The following is a 26,877-nucleotide window of genomic DNA, read 5'->3' as shown; positions in this document are numbered from 1 at the left end:
GTGCGCTTTCAATCAAGAATAGCTTTCGTGAAATAAACGAACTGTGCCATGCAGGAAATAAAACCGAACTGTAGAGTAATTAGCTAGGTAGCTTTTTCGTTCGCGAGTAATCTGGTCCACTTCCACATGCTCTTTGTTACCGACGGTACCTTTCCACCGCACCCAAGAGAGTCGGCATTCGGAAAGCCCGGTCATCCCGCTCATAAGGTACGGGCGTCTTAAGGCCGCGCTTATTCCAACCTGGCCCCAGATTGGCCTTTTGACCCGGGGAAGCTGTTCCTCTTCGTCCGATTTTCCAATTATTAAGCAGTCGAAGATCGCGACTTCGATTAGTGGAGACGAAGCATGACTCCTATGCCAGCCTTGTTTTACGAGTTGTGGTCTGATGGAACGGACATCGAACGGAGCAACGACGGTGACCAATGTGCGTATCGTTTCCGCTGATGGCAGGAGGCTTGAAAGGTATTTAAGAGCTGCTGGGTCGGCCCCCAACATACATGAGGAGGAGAAGCATATTGAGAGCTCTCAGTTGAAAACACCAAGGTTTTTGAAGTATCTCCTCTCAGACAATTTCCCATTAAACTCACCCACATTTCTTGCATTGCGTGCTCTGAACCAGACAAACAAGCCTAAACATGGTTCCCAAGACTCAAAAGGCTCTTCTCGTCACCGAGGTCGGCAAGCCTCTCGTCCTCAAGACAGATCATCCAGTCCCTCAACCAGGCCTAGGACAGGTCCTCGTGCGTGTCACCGTGGCTGGGCCGAACCCGCACGACGAAAAAGCCCGCGACCGCGGCCTCTTCATCGCCGAGAACTTACCCGCTATCCTCACTAACGACATCGTGGGCGAAGTCGTCGCCCTCGGTCCGAATGTGACAAAATACGCCATCGGCGACCACGTCGTCGGACATGCTGGCTTCGACAATAGTTATGCCCAGAACGGGTTCCAAGAGTACGCTGTCTTCGACGTCGACTTCTCGGCCAAGATCCCCGAAGGATTCACAGATGATGACGGGGCGACGTTGCCGACCAACGTCATTGCTCCCCTTGTTGCGCTCTTTCATGCCTCGACGCTGGCGATTCCTGCTCCCTGGACTCCTGCCGCGTCAAACTTTGACTATAAGGGCACCACGCTGCTTGTCATGGGCGGAGGGAGCAGCTGCGGAAGGTTCGGCGTTCAACTCGCCGCGTTTGCTGGGATCGGACGCATTGTCGTGGTCGGCGGCGACGAGGCCGAGTTGAGGTCCTACGGCGCCACGCATATCATTGACCGCCACGCCTCCCCAGAAGAACTCACCAAGCGGATCCGCGACGTCGTCGGCGACGAGCTTCTGTACGCCTACGACGCCATCAACCCGCCGGCCACCCAGACCATCGCCATCAACGCCCTCTCTTCGACCAAGAAGGGCAAGCTCGCCCGCCTGCTCCCCACGGGGCCGGTCGACGAGTCTCAGGTCCATGCGAAAAAGGAAGGCTATGAGTTGCTCAACACCTTTGGCAGTTCGCAGGCCAGGCCGGATTTGTGCAGGCCCTTCTGGGAACGGGTGCCGCAGTACCTGCTGGAGGGGAAGCTAAAGCCGAGTAAGTACGAGGTGGTCAAGGGGCTGGACGTGGACAAGGCGAACGAGCTGCTGGATCGATATAGGGATGGCAAGAGGGTGGTAAAGACGCATTTCCACGTCTCTGAGTAAAATCACACAGTTGAATGTGCAGCCGGCCTAGCAAAATGTAAGAATTCACTGCGGCTCCTATTTTCACCATCTTGCCACACCCCTTCAATGTGCTTCTATGAGCATGAGCTTAATCACCTTGCCATTCACTTAGATTCAGTCACTCCCATCACTGACCCCTGTCATTGTCTACTGTCATTGTCAGCTATCACTGCCTACTATGACTGCCCTCCTCCATTCACCTGAAAACCCTCTTTAACAGATCACCATCGCCATACGAGACTCTAACCCACCTCATATGTTCTAAACTCGTCTACTTAGATATCAACAACGCGTCTTAGGAGCATTTCATCAAAGGGACCACCACAATATCGAGTAGACTCGATCCAAGAAGATTAACAACCGCCAGCCACTACATTTGTCAAAATGGCGATGCTCAATGGGATTAAGGAGTTCTTGGGTGCCCAACTTTACGGCCCTTCTGCCAGCAGAGCAAAGTCTGAAGAATCGGGCAATGCAGGTGTGGATGATCTGCCTGCCACTACAGACCCTTGGGAAAAAGCTCGGAGGGAGTTGAAGGACGCTGGCGCCCAGTTAGCGCTATCCATTAACCACAGCAGATCGATGGAGACCGACAACCGACGATTTGACGACAAGTTTAGACGAATGTACAAGAGATTCCGAGAAGAACTCCGAACTTGCTCAGGCGCATGGCAGGAGGCTCCCTGGTTGGTCTTTGACTGGTTCAAATGTTCCGAAGTCCACAGTGAGAAAATGCAGCTAGGCCTGCTCTCTGAAGCTGAAGATCCTGGTCCGCTTCCGAAGCTCTGGAAGGTCTTGATGGCCATGAATCTCTACATCGTCCTGCTCGCGACGAGGCAAAGCCTGGACCGTATGATGAAGGGTGTTCAAAAAATGCTCAAAGACGACTTTCCACAGCTGACCAGAACTCGGATGCGATTCTGGACACCTGAGATGCGGCAACTCAAGAGTGAAGAAGCTATGACTGTGAGGGGATGGGAGACATTCAACCGGATGCTGGAAAACATGTCACTTGAGCTCTCGGTTGCTTTGAGGGAGATCAAAAAAGAGAATGGTGATGACCAAGCTGGAACAGGGGAAGGTAATCGGGAGCCAATATGCGAGGTGCTGCGTCGTGAGATCCACAAGGAGCATCCTCACTTGGACCTACCAGATCTTAGCCTGCATGTTGAACTGTGAAATGAAGCGCACACTGCAGGGCATGTATGTGGTCAAGTGAGGCAAAAGCTCATCCGCCAAGTACGTAGTCCGCTTCCGCCTCAGACAGTGTGAAAGCCCAACTGTCACAGCTCCAGAGGCTCCAAGTTTGTTGAATGCCTCACAAGCAGAACAAGTGAAGCTGTCCTTTGCTTGTGTTGCGGGCTGAAATGTCATACACCTCAATGTGAATGTCCGGGAAAGAGATTATTGGAAAAGAGATCCATGGAGAAGCGGGCAGCCAAGACAAAAGGCGACACGATGGTTTCAGCGCTGACTCTGCACCAGCCTTATGTAGCACTGGCGTGGGACCGTGGCCTTGCTCAATGGATTATTCTTCAGCACGAGTGCATCGCTACGGCCCCGAAGAATGCCTCCTTGCAGCAGGTCTTCGTCTGAACAGAAGACGATTGGATTAATTCAAGCAGCAGATGGGCTCTGGGCCAGCCCTGGACAACCTCCTCTCCTCCGTCGATGTCAATCAATTCCCGGACTTTACTTATCACCGACCGTTGAATAAGCAAGACAGGCGGGTATATAGAGAGGCAACAAGTGTGAGAGAAGAGTGAGCCAGGCGTTGCCGTGATGCGGATGGGCGAGGATTTCGGCAAAGTGGCCTTTCAGTACCCAGTATCATGAAGATGTTCAATAATCGTAGTCATGTTTTCTACTCTTTAAAATGGCTCTAGAATCCGAGACTGGCCTCGTACCATGAGATCCAACGACACGCAGTAATTGTCGGGCATTGGACTTCTGCTCTGCTCTAGGTAGGCCCAAGGCTGTGATATTTCTTGGTGGGGGCAGGGCAATGGGGGCTTGTGGGGATACCCAGTACTGAGTACTCCAGCTCAGCCTCGGCAAGCGGCCTTCTAGCCTCATGCCTGGAGCTCATGTCATCTACCCTCTCTTCCGTACTTTCCTCCCATAAATAACCACCAGGGAGACCTTTTCGTCCCTAAATATGGCCCCAGCACGGAGCCAGGTCATCTTCGCGCCTTCAAATGAGATTCCGCAAGGCGTGAAATCCGTCTTCCTCGCTGGCACCACCAGCAAAGTCGACACGACCGACTGGCGCGAAACCCTCTCCACCTCTCTCCTCGGCACACCCATCACGATTTATAATCCGTATCGCGCTGATTGGGACAGTTCGTGGCGAGAGGACATCAACTTTGCACCATACCGCGAGCAGGTGGAATGGGAGCTGGAAAAGCAGGACCAGGCTGACATTGTCGTTTTCTACTTCCACCCCGCCACACAAGCGCCCATTAGTTTGCTTGAGTTGGGGGTTTGTGCACGCGCTCCTGGCAAGGCTATCGTTGTCTGTCCAGAGGGATACTGGAAGAGGGGGAATGTGCAGATTGTGTGCAACAAATTTGGCTTTGAAATGGTGGACACGCTTGATGGACTGAAAGACGCGATTATAAAGAGGCTGCCTCTTGGCTGTTGACTCCCCAGCCTCGAAGACGAGAGCCAAACCTTTTTGCCGCCATCGAATCACTACTAGGACCTGTCATGGAGTCCCCTATTCTGTAGGTCTGTTTTGTCTTCGTTTGCTTCTTCCATATTCCAATCAGGCATATTCTAACGCGACAGTCTCAAGGAAGGACATCTTCGCCAAACAATGGACATTATTGACCAAGTCCTGTGTGGAACGTATGGAACCTCATGATCGCAGAACGATCAGAAGTTCCCGGGCATATGAGGACGTCTTAGAGGATATTTTTGTCAACCAAGACGAAGAGGTTGTCCTAGCATACCCACGATGCCACTACCACCATTCCTGTCGACGTTGGTGCCGCCATGGGGACTCTTCACCTTGCAGCATGGGACATGACTAAGTTCAACTGCCATCTCGTCGCTTACACTATGATATCTAATAACCTGGCGCAAACAATATACCTGGCCAACCTCGAGCAGCAAACCGAGTCAGATATTGCGAATGTTTTCCATACGGCTGAATGATTGGGGATCTGTGAGCGCAGGGCTTAATTGGTGCGCTCAGGCACGATTACAAAAGAAAACGGGGAGAACTTCCAGAGGGAATCTTCCATGAGTTGGCCAGACTCTACCATGAGCGATGCGGCGAGACCCTTGAGGATCTTCACAGACATGAGGAAGCTGCTGGCTGGATCGCAAATATCGAGGGAAAATGTAGAAGTCTTCGAGAGGAAGCCCGTCGTCTTGCCCAACTGGCCGCTCTGAGAAAAGCCACTCGGTCGACATGCATTCGCAGCTGATCAGAAGAGGCATCATCAAGTCACCAGGACTGTGCATGTCACTACAACTTCCGGATCCTGAATCTCCCAGGTGGTGGTGAGGCAGGCTCCAACCTTGAGCGCTGCACGGATACAACGAGAACAACAATATTAACAACATCCCCGGGGGAGCAAACATATCACATGAAGAATGCCATCCTCTGAACACAAGGTGTCACTGACAACCAATAAGGGTGACTTCATTCTCTGTACCTATTCTTCCACTGCTTGCTCGGAGTTTTTCTTCTTCGACCTCATCTCATCAACTTCCTTGAACCATTATCATAAGTATCGATCCCGCTTACGCGACCATACGCTCTTCTGACAGGTCAAAGTGCAACCCTCACGGCCCACGCGTCAGTCAACCCAGCATCTTTTTGTGGGGACTTGACTGCAGCGGCGACTACTCTTATACCCATATCCCACATCTGGGTCGCTTTGTTTGACGACATTCTTTGCTTTGCATCGACTTGGTAGGTAGGATTCTATATTGACATGAACTTTTGGCTCACTCTCGAGTTAGGTCACCCGACACTTATACCCGCTCCCCCTGATGGAGGTTCCCGACAGAGTGATTAAGAATCTGCTCAAGATAGCTCGCGAAGCTCTGGAGAAAAAGTCTGCTGAGCATCCGTCTCTGCCTGGGTCAGAAGAGGCCTCATGCACGGCGGAAGTGCTCCATGATTGTAACCTTCTCATTCGGCTTGCCAGCCAGCTCGCGGACTGGAAGGAGAAGCATGCGCAAAGAATGCACGCGATGGACGAAATGCAGGAGCTGGAGTCATACATGGAGGACTCGCTCTGGGACGGGGTCGATAAGCCGGAGGTCTTGCTTCTTTCAGTCTACTTTTTCCAAACGAAGACCGTTATTGCCCTGGGGCTCGAAGAGGAGACAATCTTGTCAGACATCAACCGCAAGCTCAAGGCATGCAAAGTGTTTTTCAGCGGTAGAGAAGAGAGGATGATTGGCGTTGTGGCCAACAATGAGCGTTTCGCGGCGAAGATTATCAAGGCACTCGAAATCGCGGCCGACTACGCCACATGTCCAGAGTGGAACGAAGACCTTGTAAATGAATTGTATTCTCTATCTAGAGAAGCTGCGGCTGCCTACATACCATAAACGACAGGTGTGTACCACATTGTCACATGTACAAGCATCTCTTTACGACCTTCTAAGGCTTCCAACCTCGATTTGCCGCCACCGCTTACCATGATCACTATGAGAGTTACTGGTAGAGGCAAGGAGCAAAATAAACAACTGCGAGAGTTCTCGAGGATGCATGAGTTGATGCATGAGTTGATGCTCTCGTCAGTGTCTCAGGAATCACGATGTTGCAGGCAACGTAATAAGCGGTTGGAATAGGTTCATCTTGGACAGGGTGGTCGGGACATGCTCGAAAAGGGGGCCAAGGCCCGGTATGTGATGGATATATCACCGCACATTTCTTTTCCCACATTCAAGAACGAAATGGCGTTTTTTTCGTGCAGCGTTGGAACACGATAAGTGAGGAACGCAAGGATGAGTGCATGCTCGTTGTTACCGACACGAATCTGTATATCTCCAAAAGCTTCTTTATTAGGATTATCAGCGAACGCCTATACTTCAACACTACAAGTCGGATTCGAACTCTCTGACAGCTTCATCCGCCTCATTTAACGCTTTGTGAGTCTCTCCCCGTTCCTTCGAGCCGGGTGGAAATTCCTTACATACCAGTTTAAAGTCCTTATAAGCTCTCTGCCGAGCATACAATAATTCTTTCTTTCGTGCTTGATACACCGGGTCTGTATCCTTCGCCTCCTGTTCAGTTACACTCTCTTCCATGTCGCATATTACCTTTTCCAGCAGCTGATCATATACGTCTTCCGGTTGCACGCCAAGATCTTGCGACATCTCCGCCTCCAGCTATTTCTGGCCGTCGTCTTGATTAAGCACCCTCTCACGTATAGAAAGATATACAATCTCATCGCCCGACAACGGCACCATCCATCCCTGACTGTCGCTGTCCTCAATGCCACTCCGATACTAGACGCCCTCGAGATTCAGCAGCGTCCACTGAGTAGCCCACACAAGATCGCCAGCCAGTGGCACTTCGGTCTCTATTCGCTTTACTACACTGATGTCCACCTCAGGGCCGACCGGGGGTCTATCAGCAGCAGCCACAAGGGCAGAGCTGAGCGCTGCTTCGGCACCGGCCGATGCATTCTCAATCTCGCTGCAGGTTGCGTCTCGGAAGAGGTACAGGCCTGTTAGCAGCTAGATGCGCGGCTTGCGTCTGAAGATGTTCATCCGGTCGCTGTGTGCGGCCGAGACCCACATGGCGAGGGTTTTACGCGCTTCATCATTCTTCAATACCTCGTGATGAAAGAACGACTCTGAACTGCGAACATGGGTTAGTCTAGCTTGGGGAGTAAGGTCTGGTGAATAGAGTGGTACTTCTTCAGCTCAATCTTCTGCCCGCTCGGCGTACTAATCAGCCGCGTGCGTGTTGAATTCCAAGGGAATTTGAGAGTGACAATATCGACAAAGTCGGCTCCGATGGAGATATTGAATCCTTCATTGACCTGGACCCTCGTTGTTTTTGGAAGCGGAATGATATCTGCATGGTTTCGACGACATTCGTCACTTCTCATGCGGATTAGGATTATTTCTTCACATTCTTCCGGCCTGTTCGATCATGTTAACTCACGATAGATTGGGATGAGTGTAGTTTCGGACTCTGGTTGGATTGGCATAATCTCGCAAGACCAGGTTGCCCAGGCAGAGTTTGTCTTGCGGATAGCCGGTTCCGTGGACGAAATAGGTGTTCTTCTCGCGATATCGCATTATTCCCGAGTCGAGCAATGATAAAAGTGTGGTTGGCAGGGTGTTTTTTAAGGTAATGTTTGAGATCAACGTCTAGGAATATCTGTCATGCCGATCAAATGTGTCCTGCTTTTTCTGTTCGCGTGGTCTGGGATGAAGTGGCATGATGCCTTCTCGTATTTTCGCGCTTTGCTGTCAACCTGGGTTAGCGCCACCCATGTCACGGCCGATGTAGTTCTCTTGCGGAGAGGCTGTTTCTTCGTCTATTTACATTATTATCTGTCCGTTCTGTGTCTGTTAATATCTCGGGCGCCTCCACTGAAGTGTTGAGCGCCCTAGGTGTATCTATTCGGTTCTTAGGCGCTCCCCAAGCCTATCGTTGGACTCTCGGAGGCGGATCTATCTCTGTGTGGTTCGCTTTTTTGTGCCATGTTTGATATGGGGGAGGGAAGGAAAGGTTCATGCATGAAGAGAGAGAGAGAGAGAGCTGAGGGAAGGAGCCGTCGGACTTCAGTAAACACCTCGTGTCTTGTCTCTCTCCCGACCTAACCTTTTTCATACCGCGTGGACGATTTTGATGCACGCATCGTTGTTCATGTTCTCTCGTTTCTGCGGCTATCCTTAACTAGCATTCGAATGAGATATCTCTCGTACTTTCCTTCTTACGTCCGAGCCTTGCGTACACCCTCTTGTCTCTCGTTCTATGAGGTCTTTTAAATTTCTGCACGTCCAGCATATCGAAGTCAGTCTCGACTTGCGCTAGATTTGGGTTCAACCGCTCCTAGATCAAGCAACAGAGGAGCGTGCAGTCACCTACCGAATCTCACCTCATATCGCACTCGCTTATATCTCATCCGTTCAATAAGAGGCATCTCGATTCTGTTGCAGCCTCAATCCGAGGGCGCAAGACACTGAGCTCGACGGGGGAACCAAATATCAAAGATCGGATGAGGCGTCAGCAGATGCCAATGCCATTGCCCGTGATTCCAGAAGAAGTCGCAGATTCGGAAGAAGACGCAACCATGATGGACATGAGGACTAGCCTCTCGAACTTTTGGCGCCCCTATCTCGAGAGGATTTTAGAACGACCCATAGCCAGCGGATTCTATGAGGTTGTCCCAAAACCAGAGCTGAAGCCGAAATTTACCTGTACTGCGCGACCAGCGACGATGACGACGACGCCGCCGCCGCCGCCGCAGGAGCCAGGGGAGTTGGACATGACTGCTTGTAACCTCCGGACGTGCCGCATGCTCTCGAGAGAAATTGTAGTCGTGATCTCGGAGCTGCAGAAATGGATCGAAGCCCATGTCCGGATCTGGACTACCTTCAGTCTGCTCCACAAAGGCTGCCATTCAATTGATGCAAAATTAGTCCAACACCTCTCCACCAGATGGCTGGAGCATGATAAAGCAGCGCAGAAACTGTTAGAGCAAGTCAAGGCCGAGAGGGACGGCTGGTTCGAGTTCAAGAGTCGCCCAGGTATTGCGGGGAGATTTCAGAGAATGGTCTGCGGCCCTCCCGACATGGGCACGTTGTGCAACCAAGCATCTAACGAGCCAGCTCGCCGGTTCGCCCAACTGAACAAGGCTTATGTGCAGATGGAGGCCTTGGCCGCAATGGTCAAAAAGAATGTCTGTGCCTTGTACATCCTTCAAGCAGAGCGCTATGCCGCCATACTGGACAGCAAACCGGACTTCTTCGCGCTTGAAGACGCTGGACAAGTTGGCATCGACCTGGAAAGGATTAAGGCAGTGTGGGATTCCAGAAACGAGGCAATATTCAGACAGCGTATTGAGAAGATGCTGAGGGGAAGAAGCGACATCTCGATCACGATGTGGACAATCCAGACAAGATCCTGACCAACATCACATATAGCCCAGCTAGATATCCATAGCTGCAATCAATCACCGGATGGCCAAGGTGAAGAACTGGTCATAGTCACGTGGGTCGGTCGGGCAAGGAGAGGAACAAAGAATCGACGTTGAGAAGGAGGCTGTGGTTGAATTAGATGGCGGCTAGTTGTAGACGAGGTTGTTCCTATTTGTTATCGAGAGTAGTTGGGGGGGAAGGGGGGCCAAGGGGGGCTTGGGGGGGCCACCTAGGCGTGGGGAGGCGGTACTGCCAAGCGGAAGGCGGAGGGCGGGAAGCAGGAAACTGCACAGGCGAAGCGGGGATTCGATTCGCGCATTTGTCTCCGTCGGAACTTTTTGCAGCTGTCCGCTTTCTTCATTTCCCCATGGCGCGCCCATCAAATGAACCCATGACCGGCACTCGACTTATTCATACCGTCTTCAACTCCTACGCTCTGATATCCTCCATTTCTTTTCCCTTTAGAGAAAGAAATCTCTGTGCGCTCGCTCTGCGCTTCAATGACCGAACATGACCGACACCAAAGATCACGCCCAACAAGCTCCGACGGAATCAAATCCGTCCCTCAGCCATATTTCTCGCCAACCCTCATGGACAGGCTCGGTCGATGGCAATAATACCAATTCATCGCCTCTGCACGGTCGCAAGAGGTCTGCCGATCATCTGCCATCCGAGCCGCATGTTTCGCGCAAAGGTCGAGCCTGTTTGGCCTGTCGCAAACTGAAGGTGAAGTGCGATAGTCTGGAACGAGGAGACGCCGGTTGTTCGCGATGTCAGCGCCTGGGCCTGGATTGTATTACCTCGAAGCGCATGAGAGTGAGTCTTGACGATGATGGCGAAAATCCTCATCCCTCGATCGTTCGGCTCGATAGAGCTGTGGAAGACATTCTCTCCCGACTGAAGATGCCGCCGTTGGAGGCTTACTCTCGCACCCATCCATCACAACACCTGCAACCACCTCCACTACCTGTTCCTGCAGAATCCAATGCGCAGACCACGCGGGAGAATTCGCGCGAGCCCAACCAGGAGGATGCGCATGAAGTCGCTCCCGCGCCAATGGGGAGCTTGTACGAGGTCACTCAGCTCAACACTCTGCGGAGCCGCCTAAAGTATGGCGACCCGGCGCGCCGCAACTCAAAAAAGAATATGGAGAACGACCTAATTTCCATGGGGATTATCAGCGTCGAGGAAGCCGAGGAAATGTTCAGCCTGTTCAAGACCACCCTCTCACGCTATCTGTTCGACGCCACCATACATGAATCCCGCACACTTCTCTCTGTCCGCGAGTCCTCGACCTTGTTCTTTACGGCTATGATCACCGTCACGTCGCTCCACATCCCAGGCAAGGAGAAGATCCACGCCTCTGCACATAAGCACCTCCGGGACCTCATCGCGACTTCTTTCTTCGACCGCTTCCATACCCTCGAAGACATCCGCGCCCTATGTATTGCAGCATTCTGGCTTCCGGATCTCAGTTGGAAACTCTCCGGCCACTGCGTGCGTATGGCGACCGAGTTGAACCTGCACCAAGCATTCTTCAAAGCTCTCTACTCGCAAAAGCAGTCGGCAAGTGACCGCGAACACGCGTTCGAGCGGGCCAGATTATGGTATCTCCTTTACGTGCTGGATCACCATTTCAGCATCGCGTACGGACGACCACCGGTCACGGCAGAACTACAGGCCATCAAAGAATACGATGTCTTTCTGAATGCCCCTGAATGCACTCCATCAGATCGAAGGGTTTTGTCACAGGTCACACTATTCATTATCTTAAGTAAAGCGTACAACCACTTTGGTTTGGAAGCCGAGAGACTGATGGACGGAGACGATGTCACTCTTCTCACCCACCAGCGCTTTATCGAGGATCTGCATCGCTGGAGATACCAATTCCGCCATGCATTGAACAGGGATGCGCATGTGGGAGATTATCCTGCTGTCGGTGAGTGCTTCCCCCCCCACTATGCTACCTATGTAAAATGCTGTATCTAACCCATTCCTTTGGTCTCTTATAGGCGTCGAACTCCATTACAACTTTGCGTCGATGATGCTCAATTCTCTCGCCCTGCGTGGCCGCTCCCTCTTCACCATCTCCTCCACATCAACACTCCCCACGTCTCTCCGGCCGCTCGCATCCCACGCAATCTCCTCGGCGCACCAAATCCTGATCATCGTCCTTGAAGAGCCCTCCATTCGGGACTCCATGGTCGGAGTACCCCTCTACTTGCACACCGTCATCGCCTTCGCTGTGGTCTTTTTGATAAAGATGTCGAGTCGATGGACAGGCATAGGCGTGAGTATAGACGCGGAGGCCAAGACGAAACCGCTCATCGAGAAAGTAATTGAGTTATTCCGGAGCTGCCAGGCCGGGAAAGGGCATATTCTGTACGCGATGGCCGACGGGTTCGAGAGATTGTTGAGGCGCAACCTGGTGGGCAACAACGGCCAGCTTGGGAAGGGTCTCGGGGTGGAAAACGGCACCCCGGGATACGCATCTCTCGACGCCGCGGCAGCTCTGGGAAGCCGACAGAACGGTGGGAGGGAGACGCCCTATCCACAGCATCCAGGCCAGGTCCAGGGCCAATCGTACCCGCAACAAGCGGATCTGTATGCCTCGTCGTCGCAAACGAACACGCCCTCGCTGCTCCCGCCGCAACACACCACGACGTCTCCGACCCCGTTCACTCCTACACAACAACAGCAACACCCCAACGGTGGTGGTGGCGGCGGTGCCAATTTCGACCCCTACGCCCTCTCCCCGCACTCCCAACCCACCTCCACCTCCGCGGGCACCTTTGGTGGCTGGCAGACCGAAGACGACATGCTGTGGAGCATGGGCATGGGATACGACCTGTTGGCCACGGCGCCCGATGTCAACGCCCACGGCTTGGGCGCTTTTGTCGGATGGCCTGGGGGAGGCGGTGGTGGTGGTGCGGGAAGTATTGATTCCGCCGGGGGGTTTTCGCAGGGTTTATGAGTCCAGGACTACGGAGTATTTATCTATATATCACAGACCTAGTTAGGCAGGTAAGATAAGCGTTGAGCAACGACGAATGATCAAGGGAGCGGAGCGCTGTGGTGTTGATGATGATGCGGTGCAGGACGGTGCGGTGCGGTGTTTTGATACCGTGTCTTTTATCCTTTCTTCTGTCCTTTCTTTGTGTTTTGGTCCATCCAACACAGCACAGCACGGCACAGCACTTTTTTCAGACGAGATCCATCTGGCTTACTCAGTACATACCTACCTGGGCGGTGTCTGGATTCCAAAGTACTTACGTGGGTTACATGCGTACATATATACAATAGTGCAAGTTGCCCCCGAGGACTTACAGGACATTCCCGTGGTCACGCGCGGGAGGGATACACGAGGATTGTGGTTGTGGGAGGCCACTTGCTCATCAGTCATCGAGTTAGGTTACACATGTACCAGGCGGTCAACGGGCTAGCTAGCTAGCTAGCTACATACATGTATATGCATAGCTTTGGCTCCAGCACTTTGATACTCCGAATCTCTCTTTTTCTGTAGAAGATTACATAGAAGATTTCTCCACATTCCATACATACATACACCGCCTCATGCTCCTCGTCGTTGGCTTCGCTTGCCTCAGACATCAACGTACGGAGTATCCATAGTCAGATTCTCGAGTCTCGTCACCGCTTTTTCGTTTGGGAGTCGATTCCCGACACTCAACGCCGCCGGAAAGGGGGCGTTAGCTAATGCATGGAGACCCACAAACTGGTGAAACAAGTGACGTGCCCTGCCGTGTGGGTAGTCAGGAATTCTTGCGATCCCTTGCGCTTCGCCCTGAATGCAGCTTTGACGAGAGTTTCGTGGGGACAGGTTGTGTTGTGTTGGGTAAGATTGCCTGGTCGTGCTGTGCAGGATATCTTCCACTCAGGGGTCTGGAAAGATGTTTGCTTTTCAGCTGGATGCCTCCCTCATGAGGCTGACCTTAGACTCTGACCATGTCCATTTCGACAGCGGGCGGCTAAATCTGCTAAACAGATGCGACTGTTCTCCTATAGACAATTCTCTCTGCTCACGGTGTGAGAAGCGGGCAAGACTATCGACGAGTGGGTGGATGTACAGTTTACGCAGGGAGGCATACCGTGGATCTCGATTCTTTCGATGAACATAATTGCATGAACCCGGCGATTGACATTCTGTGGCCCACCCGGCTAACACAAGACCGCTCTCGGGTCCATGTTGATCAGTCTTTCCCAGAGCATATCTCATAGGGGCCAAATCCAGGTTCTGGAAGTGGATATAGAAATCTTTCAAGATGCGTCTCAATTTTCACACCGGCAACTCTGCATTCCGGCGACCGCTCGAGATTTTCTGGAGAGCCATCTGGATGTATGGACCCACGACAGGGATGTTGCCAGCGAACGATGCTATGGTAGCAAAGAAGTCGCCAAAGAGGACGAATATCCCGTAAAGTTCAACCAGAAATCCAGTCAGTGGCCACCGGATCAATATGAGAAGTATTCCTGCCATAAAGGCAGCAGTGCCTTTTAGTTTTTGACGTCTGGCGAAGAAGACAAATGTTTTTTGGATTCCGATGATGAGAGTGAGGCCGATTAGGAAGAGGATCTGGAGGTCGATCAGCATACACGGATTGAGAGAGCGTTGGCAGACAAACATTTCCCATCGCTAGCCTGCAAAGAAGTTAGCATGTCATCTCAGTTTCTCTCATGGACAGCACATACATCGAGCGATCGAAGAACATGAGGACACCTCCGAACAAGAACATTCCACCTTTTACTAATTAGTGCCTCATTCTCCAGGAATTCAGCTCATGCATTTACCTCCTGAGCAGAATGCCACCCCAACCTCTACAAATGGTCAGCCTCATTCTGCACAATTGGGAAGGACAGAATCAGGGAGGGCATACTTTGCATATCCGTGAGCCACATACTGGGCATCTTGAGGGTCTTGCGATAAGTCGAACACTAGGAAGGGGGGCGCTTGGTTGAGAAGCGAGAACAGGGCCAACTGGAGGTCGAAAGAGACTGCGAGTAGCAGGAAAAGACTCGGTCTTTTGTCTGAACGCGGAAGTAGCTTGTAACTGCCAGCGTGGAGGTCCTTCGAAATTGTTGGGTTGTCCTCAAGGGGGTGGACAGAATCGCAAGGACGGATAAACCTCGGGCCCGGTCCAAGTCTAGCGCAGCCTTGTGACAGTCGCCGAGACTGTTCAGCCTCGTCGGTATTTGCGCTTACCTCAGAGACAAAGAATTTGATCCCTTTCAAAGAATGTTTCAGTCCTTGGCTTGCTGGTCCCATAAAACACACAAAAACATATTGGTCTGTCCTCAGTGTTCATAGCCGTCGCTTTGTGCCTTTTTAAGGTTCCCAGAAGCGATACGCCAAATTCCATCCAGATATCACAAATGGCCGCCAGTCCAGCCTTCATTTTGTGTCATCAACGCGGACACATCTGGTAGATTCGAAATATCCATGTCGAATTCAAAGGTTGCGTCATCCCATAAGTTCGCCTCAGACAGGCTGATCTCTTGCGAGCTTTGTAAGGTTGTTCGTGGCAACGGTGCGTCTGGGTTAATGGGCGATAGAAATTGAGTGTTCACGTTCAATTCTACATTGTCAGATGAGTCACCGCTGTCGACAACAGGCGACGAAGACACGGCATAATCGAGCAGATTCCACAACAGTGCAGTCTCGACCTTTGGTGGGTTAGTCGAGCGGGTGTCAACTTGTGATGCGGCGAACTGTGCAAGTCTGGCAAGCTTCGAAACCTGCAAAGGATGAGGGTCAAAGGGTAAAAGCAAGTGATACATTAAAACTTACAGTGTGCTGTAGATGACTGTGAGTGTTCGCCATTTTCTCAACATAGCTTCCGAGCATGTCAAAGTCTCTAGATGCCTTCGTTGCCAAGGATTGATCCTTCGAGAATTGCAAGAAGAACTGTGCAGTTGCGATCATCGAAGCCAAGTGACCAATAAAGGGATCGAAGATCGTAAAGTTTCTTTCCTCGCACAATCTTAGGACAAGGACGACCCAAGCGGAGTGCAACACCGCCTGATCTGTTGCATGTTGAAGGAACGACGGAGAGCGCAGTCTTGATCGACCGGGAATCCTAGCAATGTGGAGAAAAGGGTGGTTAAGGGTGCAGTGTATTGTATGGTAGATACACTGCGTGAAAACCCAGGGCGCCCAGTATCCACGTTGCTGTTCTAGCTCTGCAGGCGTCCTCTCATGAAATCGGTTATTCTTGAATCGATGGACTTCTGGAAGTACAGTTTCGAATCGAGACATTTCGGACTTGATCTGTTGATATACCGAGTTGGCGGTCCACGCGTCTTCAAGACTGCCTTGTCTGATGGTCTTCAGATAACCCATCAAGCGACCCCATATTGACAACAACTGTAAAGCGTAAGCGTTGATACCAGCGTCCTTCTCCTCTATAGCTTCATAGTCCGCCGGCCTATGCGAAAAGGCTAACGTAGGCCATTTCGCCGAAGGAGGCATTTCAGGTAGGATTTCTTCGGTGGAAATGATTGGTAAACCCCGAAAGCTGCTCCCATGCATTCGATCAAGAATGAACAAGCTCCAACAGCATCGGGAGAGCTCAGGGTTTGAAGAGATGCTTTTTGTTGTCCTGCACATCACATTTGAGCATACAGCCATTCGCACAGCAACGCCCAGAGCCATCCAGGCCCTTGTCGTTTTCCCGTCTATTATACTCTCCGTTAGCTCTGCACAATTCTGAAAAGATCTTAACAAACCTGCGATCTCGCTGAGACAGAGCAGACAAAAGGCCTGGAGAGCGTCAACATCGGCGGCTGGCTCAGCGGCTTGAGCAAACAATATCTCCGAAGCAGAATTCTTGTAAAATTCTACGGCGCGAGATCGGGCGCCTCTGAAGAAGTCACTGTCCGAATATCTGACAGTCACCGCAAGGAAGCTCCTCAGAAGCCCTGTTGAAAACTTTTGCACACTAAGCGGCAGACTTTGGATCTCAAACAGGGGCAGAGGCTGGTCTGCGATTCGGTCAATGTAAAGCTGGACCAACGTCTGGAGCACCTCAGGCGGAGGGTCGGGTCTATAAGAGTCAGCTTTAGAATTAATCAATAGCTGAGAGACAAAACCTCTGTGAAGGGTCAAAGCCCGAGACTCCGTGCTGAATATCTCCATCGGTATTAACTTCTCCTCGTGGCGGATTCGAAGGGGCGCTGAGCAGCGGTGTCGAAGCCCCGTGAAGTCCGGCCGACGATTGTCCTGATTGCAGCTCAACGAGCGTGCTGAGACATCAGCTCCTGGTTGAAGTTTTTCAAGAGGCCACAGACTTGACAGCATCCACGATCTGATCGACTCTTGCCTCCAATCTCTGCATCCGGTGTCGATCGAGATTGCTCTCTTCCTGCTTGCTTCGTGAGCCACTCCCATCGTCGGAATTTTCTGGGAACAGTCGCACATTTGGTCGTCCATTCGGTCTTTCCTTCTCAATGCGATACCCGCGCACCTCGCTATTGCGCGTGTAGCTGCATTGTTGGTGGAGGCGGGTGCAGAAACTGCAGTTCGGTTGCTCTCCAGGGCATCTCACTTTCTTGCGTCTACACGGATCGCAAGCTTGTCGAACACGACCCTGCACCGGACTGATCTGGCTCATGCCCTGTCCTTGCCACGGACCTACCTGTCCGAAGTCGATGAGAACAGCACATACATGCTTGGAGAAGATAAGATAATGAAGCTGCTCACCGATGGTGCCGAATCACCGTCGAGGCCACGAAGTCGGAAGTGTTTCCGCATTGTTCGAGACTCTGTTTTCGGTTCCGATTTCGGCTCAGTGTTGCTCTACTTGGGCCCGTCGAACTTCATTCTCTCATCTCGCGCTTCCATTTCAACGCATAATAATGTATCTTGCGAAAACGGCGAAATGATCGAGCAGAAGGCAGGTGACTTCAAGAAAGACACACCGTGATTTGAAGTGTCTTGCTTCCGGCGATGTTTAATGCGGCAATTCGATGACGGCGCACTCAACCCACAAATTCTACGAGCTGCCTGTACCAAGTATTTGATCCTCTTTTGGTATAACCGGCAATGAACAGTTACACCAGCAAAGTTTTGCAACGATGTTACTTTTAGGTGATAGCTACAGATTGCCACGCGCCATCTGCTCCCTCTCGATCGCCTCAAACAGGGCTTTGAAATTACCAGCCCCGAATCCAGCGAAGTTATTTCTCTGAATGATTTCGATGAACACCGTGGGCCTGTCCATTAGGTGCTTGGTAAAGAGCTGGAGCAGGTAGCCACCCTCGTCGAAGTCGATAAGAATGCCGAGCTTCTTCAAAGCAGCAAAGTCTTCGTTCAGCTTCATGCCCGCGCTTTCGAGCCTTTTCGCCATGCTTTCATAGTAAGTGTCCGGAACACTGATGAACTCGATTCCCCTCTCTTTTAGGTTGGTTACCGTTGTGATAATGTCCTCGGTCCTCAGTGCAATATGTTGAACGCCAGCCCCATTATAAAAGTCGACATACTCTTCTATTTGCGATTTTCGAAGGCCTTTTGCCGGCTCGTTGATTGGCATTTTGATCTTCTCGTCGGGACTGGCCATCACTGTCGATTTCAACGCAGAATAGTCGGTACAGATGTCCTTGTCATCGACAGACCAGAATCTATGAAAGCCGAGCGTTCTTTCATAATACTCGCAAGCGGCCTCCATTTCATCCCAGTCCTGGTTCCCTGGAGAAGTCAGAACAAGAGCTTCCCACGCAATCAGAAAGTTCAACTCACCCACGCAATGGTCGATGACGGCCAAGTCGACCGAGGGAAGGTAAGTAGCAGTCCTCTCCAGATCTGTCACCGTTCGATATCCCGGCAAAAAGGCCCCAGAGTACTTTTGGCGCTCAATGAGAGTATGAATAGTGTCGCCGTACGTTCTGATCGAGGCCATCTTGGCTGTTCCAAAGTCATCGCATGTGCTTTTGGGTGCTTCAACAGGATGTGCGCCTTTTGCAACAGCCGCGTTGTATACCGCAGTAACATCGTCAACCTCAAATGCAACATCCCGGACTGCATCTCCATGGGTGCTGAGATGATCGTGCATCTCTTTTAACAGAGCTCGGTCTTTGTCTGAGAGCCACGGGACCTTTGGATCAGGCCCATGCAGTGGTGAACTAAGCACGAAGATGACGCCTCCGTTACGAACGACGTGAGAAGCAACCACCCTCGAACCAGTTTCTAGCCCACGGTATGCGATCCTCTGAAAGCCCATTTGAGAGACATAAAATGCCGCCGCCTGCTTGGCATTTCCTACCCACCACGCAACATGGTCATACCCTCGATAACTGGCAATCTTCTTGGGAGTTTTGGGCAATGACTCTGGCGGGACCATGTTGCCATGTATTGTCTTCTGTCCCAATTCGTGGGTTGGGATTGGTGTCGGGTCCAGAGCAATAGGTGCCATTTTCAATATGGCGTCTGTCCAACAGAATGTAAAGGTTGTAAAGACGAAGAAGAGCCTGCAATATGCACGAACGAGTTGGCATCCAGTATCAGCCAGCGTTGAGATGATATCGCGTTGCTCTTATGCCCACAGAGCAATGCTTCCGTGGCTGTGGGGACGGAAGGCACCCAGGCACTCCCGGGGGCGTATTCCGGCAATAAGCGAATATTGCCTCAACAAACACTGGGGACTGAGCTGTGAGAGTCGGAAAGCTCTATTTCAACTTGAAAATATCATACCTGGTTCTCATCATACTATGCCAGGTTGTCTTTCCCTGACTGCACCAAAACAACTCCTTGCAACCGAGTTAATCAACGATCATCCTTTGGGCAACCAGCTTCCTGCCTCCAAACACCCTCTGAGAATGGAAACCGCGAAATTGAGCGCGAATGATACCAATGTCTTATCGGCATTATTCGATCCAGAATTGTCACTCACAAGCGCGACGCAAGTCGAAAACAGATGGCTCGATGATCAGGTGCCAAATAGGTTAAGGAGACTTCGGGAGCAGGAACGCCTTGCGCTGCAATCAGTCAATTTGGAGCAGCCCCAACCCGTTGATATCGAGCATTCAATCTCTCAGTTAAGCGAAATCATCGCAAATGAACCTTCCTATGCGTCTGCGTGGAACAACAGGGCGCAAGCTCGACGAATGCTCATCAGGGACGAGGATCTCCCTAGGAACCCATGTACTGTGGTTGAAATCTTTCAAGACCTTGCCCAGGCCATTTCACTCACGACTCCAACTGGACCAGATGTAATGCTTTCTGACCTTGATGCAAGGGTTCTGGCATCAGCACATACGCACAAAGGCTATCTACTGCTGCTGGCGAGCAAGTCTGAGGATAACCGAAAGCTGTTAGCAGCGCTACCACATCTTAGAGACTTATCGATTCAGGAGCTCGAGGAAGCTGCAAGTCGGGAGCTTGGCTTGGGAGGCCGCTATGGAAATGAAACGGCACGGCAGCTAGCAGTGAAGACGAACCCCTACGCAAAACTGTGTGGCTCAATAGTGAGAGAGGCGTTGACGAAGGAGATATCGGAGTTTTACCAACCCCATGTCAGCCTTGCAAAATAATAATGCTTGAGAACTTGAGACAACACAGACTCAAGGCATGCTTCCTAGGAATTTGTATTGCCAGTCAATATCATAACACTCACAAACCATTAGTGGCACGCTCCTCTCGCCCTCAGGAAAGACACAGTGGATCAACAACAATGACTGTGGAGTTATATCCGCTACGATGTCCCGAAGATAAGCGCACGAGGTCCCTTGTCACAAGGCTCCAATGAAATTTTATATGGGTCGGTCAAGGACGGCTTCCCGGTCCGTGCACGTGCTGATTCCCTTGGCACATTTCCATTACCTATTATTCCGAGTTCCACAGTCTGTCCACACTTCTGCCCAATGCTGAATCGGGAAAACTGCAAATAGAGCCTATATTGGCCATCTAGGAGACCGAGCCAGATGATAAAGCAACAGGAACATGTCTTACTATGTACCCAGGACCACTTTTTCTTTTTCTCAATTCAGATTCATGTTTCACCCAGAACTGCTCCACCCCCATGTACCTGTCAGCGCCAGAGCGACCAATGTGGGCGTGCTCCATGACTTGGGAGACACCTCCATCGGCTGAGCGGATACTATGAGGGTGTGTTGGCGGCGTCAGCATACGTCTTTGCCGCGTATCATCCTCGCCATGAAAGCCAGCCAAAGCGACCACGCGTGTCAGCCTCTGGATTCAAGATCTGGTTGCGCCTTATTGCAATTACGTCTGAAAAGGTTTGCCTCAAAGCAGGCCTAAATGCACAGGGGTCTTTCAACAATGAGCCCAACCATAAGGCGCCCAGCCTCCGCACGATGGCATGGTAGCGATCGCTGACTGTGTCTAGCCCCAACCCGGCTCTTCCACAAATGGAGAGACTGGTGAACAGCTCTTGGTATTGTATATCTTGAAAATATTGCTCGAACCCTAAGCTCAAAAGTACCTGTAAAAGCTCCAATCAGGTGGGGTCTTCGGCTTTCGTTCTGACCATGGTATCAAACTCAAAAGAGTTTACGTCAGTGTGCCTTCCATCCTTACATTGGAGGTTCACCGACTGTTCCTACTCAATTGTTCCCCTCACAAAAGCACATGATGTTTCAGGCAAGGGCAACGGAGTGGAATGCGCCGGGCTTATGCGAACGTGCAAATGGATATAAGGGAATCGTCGCTGCCTACGCAATCTCAAATGACCACCACACCGGTAGACAACAAGGTTGGGAAGCCGCTTTGGAGTGATCGTTTTATTGATACCACTCTTGGGCGGGTTGGAAACCATGGCCGTTTCAGTCGCCGTTGTTGGAATGGGCCCTCTAGGGCTCATAGCGTTGAAGATCCTCAAGGAGGATGGATTTGACGTCTCCGGGTTCGAGAAGCGAAGCTGGGTGGGAGGGCTCTGGAAGCAGTCGTATGACTCTACTCTCTCGGTCACGGAGAGGACTGTTTTCAACAGCAGTCGATTCCGCAGCGCCATCTCAGACTATCCATTCTCGGACGCAATAGACGATTTCCCGACGGCCAGGCAGATCTGGCAGTATATGGAGAGTTACTGTGACAACTTTGGACTGCGCCCGCATATCCGTCTCAATGCAGAAGTCAAGACGTTTTCGCGAGTCCAAGACAAATGGGCCGTGGAATACGTGCAGGATGGATCCATGAGCACCGGCTTTTTCGACAAGCTGATGATTTCACCCGGCACTTTCGTCATTCCCCGGTCACCCAAATTGAAGGACATCGCGAAGTTCGAGGGAGACGTCCTGCATGCACTCAATTTCCCCAATCCGTCTCGGTTCCAAGGGCAGAACGTTCTCCTGGTAGGATTTCGCGCGACTGCACAGGACTTGGTTGTTGAACTGGCTCCGTACGCCAAAAAGGTCTACATTGCGCACAGGAATGGACTGCTACTGGTACGCTAACATTCATTCCCTCAGCTGAGATTCTTCACACTACTAAGTGCTTTATTAATAGGTTTCTCGCTATGCTGCGGACGGCAAAGCTTACGACCAGGCGCAAAGCGTGTCGTTCATGTTCATACAACTTTTCATGGAAAAATGGTTTCCGAATCTCTGGGGATCGTTTCTTGACAAGATATTCGCGAGGATGTCGAAGAAGTCCTTCCCGCACCAGCCCGATGAATGGGGCCTTACACCAGCACCGTCGGTAGCCACAACGCCGCCTCTGATAGCCGACGCCATCTATCCTCATCTCAAGAACGGGTTTGCGGAACCCGTGTGGGGTGTTCAAGAGATCATCGGACCAAACACCGTCAAGTTGATCGACGGCCGAGTGCTCGACGACATCAACACCATAATCTACACAACCGGTTACGAGTCGGCCGTGACCTGTGCACCGAAGGAATACAACCCCTACCCAGTAGCCGATGAACCGCCTCTTCTCTTCCGCAACATCTTCCCGCTCCACTCCAACCCGGACGTTCGCAACTCGCTGGCATTCCTGGGCCAGGGCGCCTTCCCGTTCCCGGGCTTCGTGCAATTCGAGCTGGTGGCCATGGCCATATCGCAAATCTGGCAGGGCCGATCGCACCTCCCGCCGCTCAGCCAGATGCGCCAATGGCACCGCTCGCACCTGGCCTGGCGCCAGAGCCTCGCCAAGAGATACAACTCCATGGCCTATTTCGTCGCCGTCTTCCTATCCGCGCCGGACCACATGCGCTGGCTGGACCGCACGGCCGGCACGGGCATATTTGCACACTTTTCCTCCCCCTTTAGCTGGCGCGCGTGGCGCTTCTGGTGGGCCGACCCCGCGTTCTACAGACTGTGTAAAAACGGCCTGTTCTCGCCCGCCATCTGGCGCCTGTTCGATATGGGCCATGGGCGCAAACCCTGGGCTGGAGCAAAGGCGCAGATCATCGAGGACAATCGGGTCGCTGAGGCGCGGCGGCAGGAGAGATTGAGGGCCGTGGAGAAAGAGAAATTGGAAGGAAAGCAAGGAGGTACCTAGCAAGTTTGATTCTATAGATACTACACCGTTGTTTAAGTTTAACATGCTTTTGAGCACACACTGACGCAGTCGTCCACGCTTCCCTGCCTATGTCGCCGGCGTGTGATAGAGATCTCTTAGCCCTAGGCAAGGCATCAACATGTTGCGGTGCGTGATTCGCCCTACCCACATTCGTCGGTTCTTGTGGTTGGTCTAAGAATACGTTTCATGTATCGATGAGGTTATGGAAACAACCGGCACACCCGTCTCACCGAGGTCTCCGGGTGCTGAACTGATCATGTTGATTGAGAAAGCCATATAGAATCCGCAAACGCCGCATCCCATTTCCGGATTGTTTTCTCGCTTGAAGCAATCTACCCAGCATAAATTCGATTCTGCAACGACCAAGCCCCAGGGAAAACCCCGCCAATGGCCGCTCAGTTTCTGAGGGCTCTCAACCTGTCTCCCAAGCCTTCCTCAAGTTTCGCCCTCTCTGCCGATTCGTTTGCCGGTAGCTCGTGCTCCGGAACATTCTGCTGCATTTCCTGGGACAATTCAATTCCCGCTTCATCGGCGACGCGGCTCATCAAGGCCTCCACCTCACTCTGGCCTTCAACTCCAACCTGTTGGCTCTCGACGCCACCTGCCACACCCTCGTAATAGCCAGAGACAACGTCTAGATCTTCAAATTGTGCTTCAAATTTCTCCATCACAGCTCCTATCTTTTCCAGGTCCATGTTCTTTAATGCGGCATCCATTCCCTTAACCGTTTGCGCCATTGACGCAGTCACGGTGCGCATGGTTATGGCAGTTTGAACGCGGGCAGCGACAGCATCGATTCGCGCCGCCAAGGTAAGAAGCTGGATTCTTTGTTGAGAATTGCGGACCGAGTTCGTGGCGTAGAGACGGGCGATCTGGGGTTGAGGCGGAGTTTGAGCCAAGGCTTTCTTGAGTTTGGCCTGTTCAGCACGAGAGTCTCGGTCGGCTTTGGCAGCTTGCCTGTTGAGCTGTTTCGACGTGAACTGAAAGCAGAATAGTCAGAATCAACTGCGCTGGAAGAGAGTAGTGGTGGTGATTGAAGGGCACCCGGCCACAATTGCTTGTCGGACGGTGACCACGCAGCCCGCAGCCCGCAGCCGGATCGCAGATGTGCTAATGCTGAGAACGCACCTTGAGGTTGAAGAGAGCCTTCTCGAGGCCAGACATCTTGATTGAAAGCGTGAGGGAATCCCAAACGCCGACACACGACAACAGTTCCCGCGCGGATACAGCGGCTAGCAGTTAAGGCGTTTCGCCGGAAGGTGAGTAGTTGGTTATATCGTGATGGCGCAAGTGAAGAAATGTTCAAGGGCTTGTTTTGAAGATGGTGATACTTGCAGATATATACAGCGGCAGGCAATCTTAGATGTAGGTCGTCTGGAATCAAATTGTTATCCTACAATGTTTGGAGCCTTTTGCAGGTTGCAGCGAAGGAGCGATGAGCGGATGACGATGGCGGGGATTCGCCAAGCCCCACCGTTTGCTCCGAATATTAGCCGGGAGGGTCATCAAAAGCAACAGCCGCTTCACTCACCATCTTCACTTCTCATCTACCACACATTCATTAAATTCTGACATTGGAGAAATAAGAAAGCTGCCCTGGCACCGCTAGGGATCGAACGGTGAGTTTCTCAGATGAGCAAAAAAGTTCAGACCGGGCGGCTCTTAGCTTACCTTTCTCCCTACAACTAGACCTCAACGGGTGTTGCGGCTCCTGACCTCCTCCCGGCGAGGGGGGTTATCGAGCAATCTTACAACAGCGACTGAGGATCTAATTGTTTTTGTGATATGGCGAGACCATCCTGCTACCTTGGGCAACAGCGAGCACATATCGGGAGAAAGGCCCCACCCACCAAACCCGATCAGAACTGAACAGATCCCCTACTCAAAGTGTTGCTATCACGAGGTCTCATTATCGCCGTTGCACTTCTTTCAGACGGGGAAATGTTGCACAGATTTTCTGGCCTATAAATTATATACTAATAAACGAGGAATGCGGCCCAGCTTGTTTCACAGGTATGTGGCTTGGCGAACGTGATTGCTGCGGGCGTGCTCCTGCAAAACACCCTTCCATCTTTTTCCGGTGAATAAGATGTAGCAGTAATTGATATGGTCACATGTGACTCTACCCCTTCAAACATTCAGCACGCGCTGTGCACCCTGAAGAAAAGAACCTGTACCATGGTTGATGGAAAAGTGGTCACTGGGCCTTGGACAAGCGAAATCACAACCAAAATACCATCATACTGCTAAATCCATGACAGGCTTGACAGTATTGTGCTTGATATTTGGGGCTGCAGTGGGTTCTATCCGAAAGAAGTGAATGATGTGACACTTTCTGATCAAGGCAGAAGGCTTTTTCGAGCATGAATTGGTGGCTGGACAACACTCACTGCTGTAGGTTGAGCCAACACACGGCTCACCCACTCGGCCATATAGCATATCAAGCTGACACGGATTTGGCCAACAAGCTACCTCTCATGGTCTATGTAGAAAACCGGAATGGAGCAGGTCAAACCACCGCAAGCACCATTCTCAGTACATCTTCGTCCCTTTCACAACGCAAATTATCCTCTCATTGTCAGACGCGACCTTTCCACTCTCTTATCTTGTCACTAGTCTAGTGGCGCTACGTGTTCCATTTGGACAGGCCAACACACTCGGAAGAAATCACAGGGGGCCTGATGAGTTGGATAAAGATGCTGGCTCGTACTAACTTGAGTACGTTCAAGCTTTCCATTTCACGAGACCAGGCCTTGTCTTCTACAAGCGACCGCCCTACGGTTCAAGAGAGGGAATCAAATATTTGGCAAGGCATGTGGACGACTTGGAGCAGTCTCTTGAATGATCCCCCCAGACTGCCACGAGATTTGTCGATTTCAGTCTGGTCATGGGCTCACTAGGCTGTCTTTCTCCGTATACATGCCTGTCGCAGCAGTCCCCACGTCTTCTCACAGCCTAGTCCACCATTCCTGCTGCGGTTAATAGCGTCGATAAACCCCTGTACGTTATTTTATACACCTTAAGCTTGGGAGGCCTGAATTCGGGTACTGAATTGTCGTTTATTGGCGGGATCGATAGTGCATCCTGTCGCCATCTCGTTTACACTAACTCCCACTTGTTCCCCTCGTACTCACTAACCACTTTGAAGCGAAGCTTGTCTTGGGTGCCTGTCGATCAACACGTTTCACATCCTATGGCCGGGGTCCAAAAGAGCTTCAGCAGACTCCAATCGCACCATGCTTTCGTATGGACCAACCTGGTCGGTAAAAGAAGCTCTTCCCGAACCTCGTCCGCCGCCATGATACGAGGCGGAGCGGCATTGCAGTGCCATGCAAACCACGGCAATGCCGTCTTCAGCCCCTTGAATTCCGCATCTACCCTTCTGGCTTTACATTCACGAAAGCATAGCCATTAGATCTGCGAATTGGCTCATTAGCAAGCAGCATCAGGCGCCAAAGGCTTTGAGGAAGAAAACAAATATAAATCATGGATCTTCCAGTAGCTATTGCTCGTATGAAACCAGGCCATTCACGATCGTATCTCTTTGACGCGGGT

At 51.6% G+C, this 26,877-nt stretch overlaps 13 protein-coding genes across 13 annotated transcripts; 8 read left to right on the top strand and 5 right to left on the bottom strand.

Annotated features, from left to right (window-relative positions):
* Positions 1-635: 635 nt before the first annotated feature.
* Positions 636-1,691, top strand: A1O5_10026 (uncharacterized protein; the record flags this gene model as incomplete). Its single annotated transcript, XM_007750604.1, has 1 exon — positions 636-1,691. The coding sequence occupies one exon, from the start codon at positions 636-638 to the stop codon at positions 1,689-1,691; it is 1,056 nt and encodes a 351-aa protein (XP_007748794.1).
* A 405-nt stretch (positions 1,692-2,096) lies between these two features.
* A1O5_10025 (uncharacterized protein) lies at positions 2,097-2,891 on the top strand (the record flags this gene model as incomplete). The annotated part of the gene is made up of 1 exon (XM_007750603.1): positions 2,097-2,891. The coding sequence occupies one exon, from the start codon at positions 2,097-2,099 to the stop codon at positions 2,889-2,891; it is 795 nt and encodes a 264-aa protein (XP_007748793.1).
* A 979-nt stretch (positions 2,892-3,870) lies between these two features.
* A1O5_10024 (uncharacterized protein) lies at positions 3,871-4,356 on the top strand (the record flags this gene model as incomplete). The annotated part of the gene is made up of 1 exon (XM_007750602.1): positions 3,871-4,356. The coding sequence occupies one exon, from the start codon at positions 3,871-3,873 to the stop codon at positions 4,354-4,356; it is 486 nt and encodes a 161-aa protein (XP_007748792.1).
* Positions 4,357-5,717: 1,361 nt separating this feature from the next.
* A1O5_10023 (uncharacterized protein) lies at positions 5,718-6,284 on the top strand (the record flags this gene model as incomplete). Its single annotated transcript, XM_007750601.1, has 1 exon — positions 5,718-6,284. One exon carries the CDS (start codon positions 5,718-5,720, stop codon positions 6,282-6,284), a length of 567 nt encoding a protein of 188 aa, XP_007748791.1.
* A 1,271-nt stretch (positions 6,285-7,555) lies between these two features.
* Positions 7,556-7,988, bottom strand: A1O5_10022 (uncharacterized protein; the record flags this gene model as incomplete). The annotated part of the gene is made up of 2 exons (XM_007750600.1): positions 7,556-7,829; positions 7,852-7,988. 2 exons carry the CDS (start codon positions 7,986-7,988, stop codon positions 7,556-7,558), a joined length of 411 nt encoding a protein of 136 aa, XP_007748790.1.
* Positions 7,989-8,935: 947 nt separating this feature from the next.
* A1O5_10021 (uncharacterized protein) lies at positions 8,936-9,826 on the top strand (the record flags this gene model as incomplete). The annotated part of the gene is made up of 1 exon (XM_007750599.1): positions 8,936-9,826. One exon carries the CDS (start codon positions 8,936-8,938, stop codon positions 9,824-9,826), a length of 891 nt encoding a protein of 296 aa, XP_007748789.1.
* Positions 9,827-10,346: 520 nt separating this feature from the next.
* On the top strand, positions 10,347-12,810 carry A1O5_10020 (uncharacterized protein; the record flags this gene model as incomplete). Its single annotated transcript, XM_007750598.1, has 2 exons — positions 10,347-11,775; positions 11,849-12,810. The coding sequence occupies 2 exons, from the start codon at positions 10,347-10,349 to the stop codon at positions 12,808-12,810; spliced, it is 2,391 nt and encodes a 796-aa protein (XP_007748788.1).
* Positions 12,811-14,130: 1,320 nt separating this feature from the next.
* Positions 14,131-14,478, bottom strand: A1O5_10019 (uncharacterized protein; the record flags this gene model as incomplete). Its single annotated transcript, XM_007750597.1, has 1 exon — positions 14,131-14,478. The coding sequence occupies one exon, from the start codon at positions 14,476-14,478 to the stop codon at positions 14,131-14,133; it is 348 nt and encodes a 115-aa protein (XP_007748787.1).
* A 740-nt stretch (positions 14,479-15,218) lies between these two features.
* Positions 15,219-17,461, bottom strand: A1O5_10018 (uncharacterized protein; the record flags this gene model as incomplete). Its single annotated transcript, XM_007750596.1, has 5 exons — positions 15,219-15,587; positions 15,640-16,526; positions 16,578-16,894; positions 16,941-17,093; positions 17,139-17,461. The coding sequence occupies 5 exons, from the start codon at positions 17,459-17,461 to the stop codon at positions 15,219-15,221; spliced, it is 2,049 nt and encodes a 682-aa protein (XP_007748786.1).
* Positions 17,462-17,944: 483 nt separating this feature from the next.
* A1O5_10017 (4-hydroxyphenylpyruvate dioxygenase) lies at positions 17,945-19,258 on the bottom strand (the record flags this gene model as incomplete). The annotated part of the gene is made up of 2 exons (XM_007750595.1): positions 17,945-18,534; positions 18,586-19,258. 2 exons carry the CDS (start codon positions 19,256-19,258, stop codon positions 17,945-17,947), a joined length of 1,263 nt encoding a protein of 420 aa, XP_007748785.1.
* A 403-nt stretch (positions 19,259-19,661) lies between these two features.
* On the top strand, positions 19,662-20,375 carry A1O5_10016 (uncharacterized protein; the record flags this gene model as incomplete). Its single annotated transcript, XM_007750594.1, has 1 exon — positions 19,662-20,375. The coding sequence occupies one exon, from the start codon at positions 19,662-19,664 to the stop codon at positions 20,373-20,375; it is 714 nt and encodes a 237-aa protein (XP_007748784.1).
* Positions 20,376-21,617: 1,242 nt separating this feature from the next.
* Positions 21,618-23,301, top strand: A1O5_10015 (uncharacterized protein; the record flags this gene model as incomplete). Its single annotated transcript, XM_007750593.1, has 2 exons — positions 21,618-22,247; positions 22,309-23,301. The coding sequence occupies 2 exons, from the start codon at positions 21,618-21,620 to the stop codon at positions 23,299-23,301; spliced, it is 1,623 nt and encodes a 540-aa protein (XP_007748783.1).
* A 416-nt stretch (positions 23,302-23,717) lies between these two features.
* Positions 23,718-24,486, bottom strand: A1O5_10014 (uncharacterized protein; the record flags this gene model as incomplete). Its single annotated transcript, XM_007750592.1, has 2 exons — positions 23,718-24,302; positions 24,451-24,486. The coding sequence occupies 2 exons, from the start codon at positions 24,484-24,486 to the stop codon at positions 23,718-23,720; spliced, it is 621 nt and encodes a 206-aa protein (XP_007748782.1).
* Positions 24,487-26,877: the final 2,391 nt, after the last annotated feature.

This window comes from Cladophialophora psammophila, assembly GCF_000585535.1.
Source record: "Cladophialophora psammophila CBS 110553 chromosome Unknown aczJe-supercont1.18, whole genome shotgun sequence".
Lineage (NCBI taxonomy): Eukaryota > Fungi > Ascomycota > Eurotiomycetes > Chaetothyriales > Herpotrichiellaceae > Cladophialophora > Cladophialophora psammophila.
The sequence above is the reverse complement of the archived record's forward strand: the minus strand, read 5'-3'. Positions and strand labels throughout refer to the sequence as shown.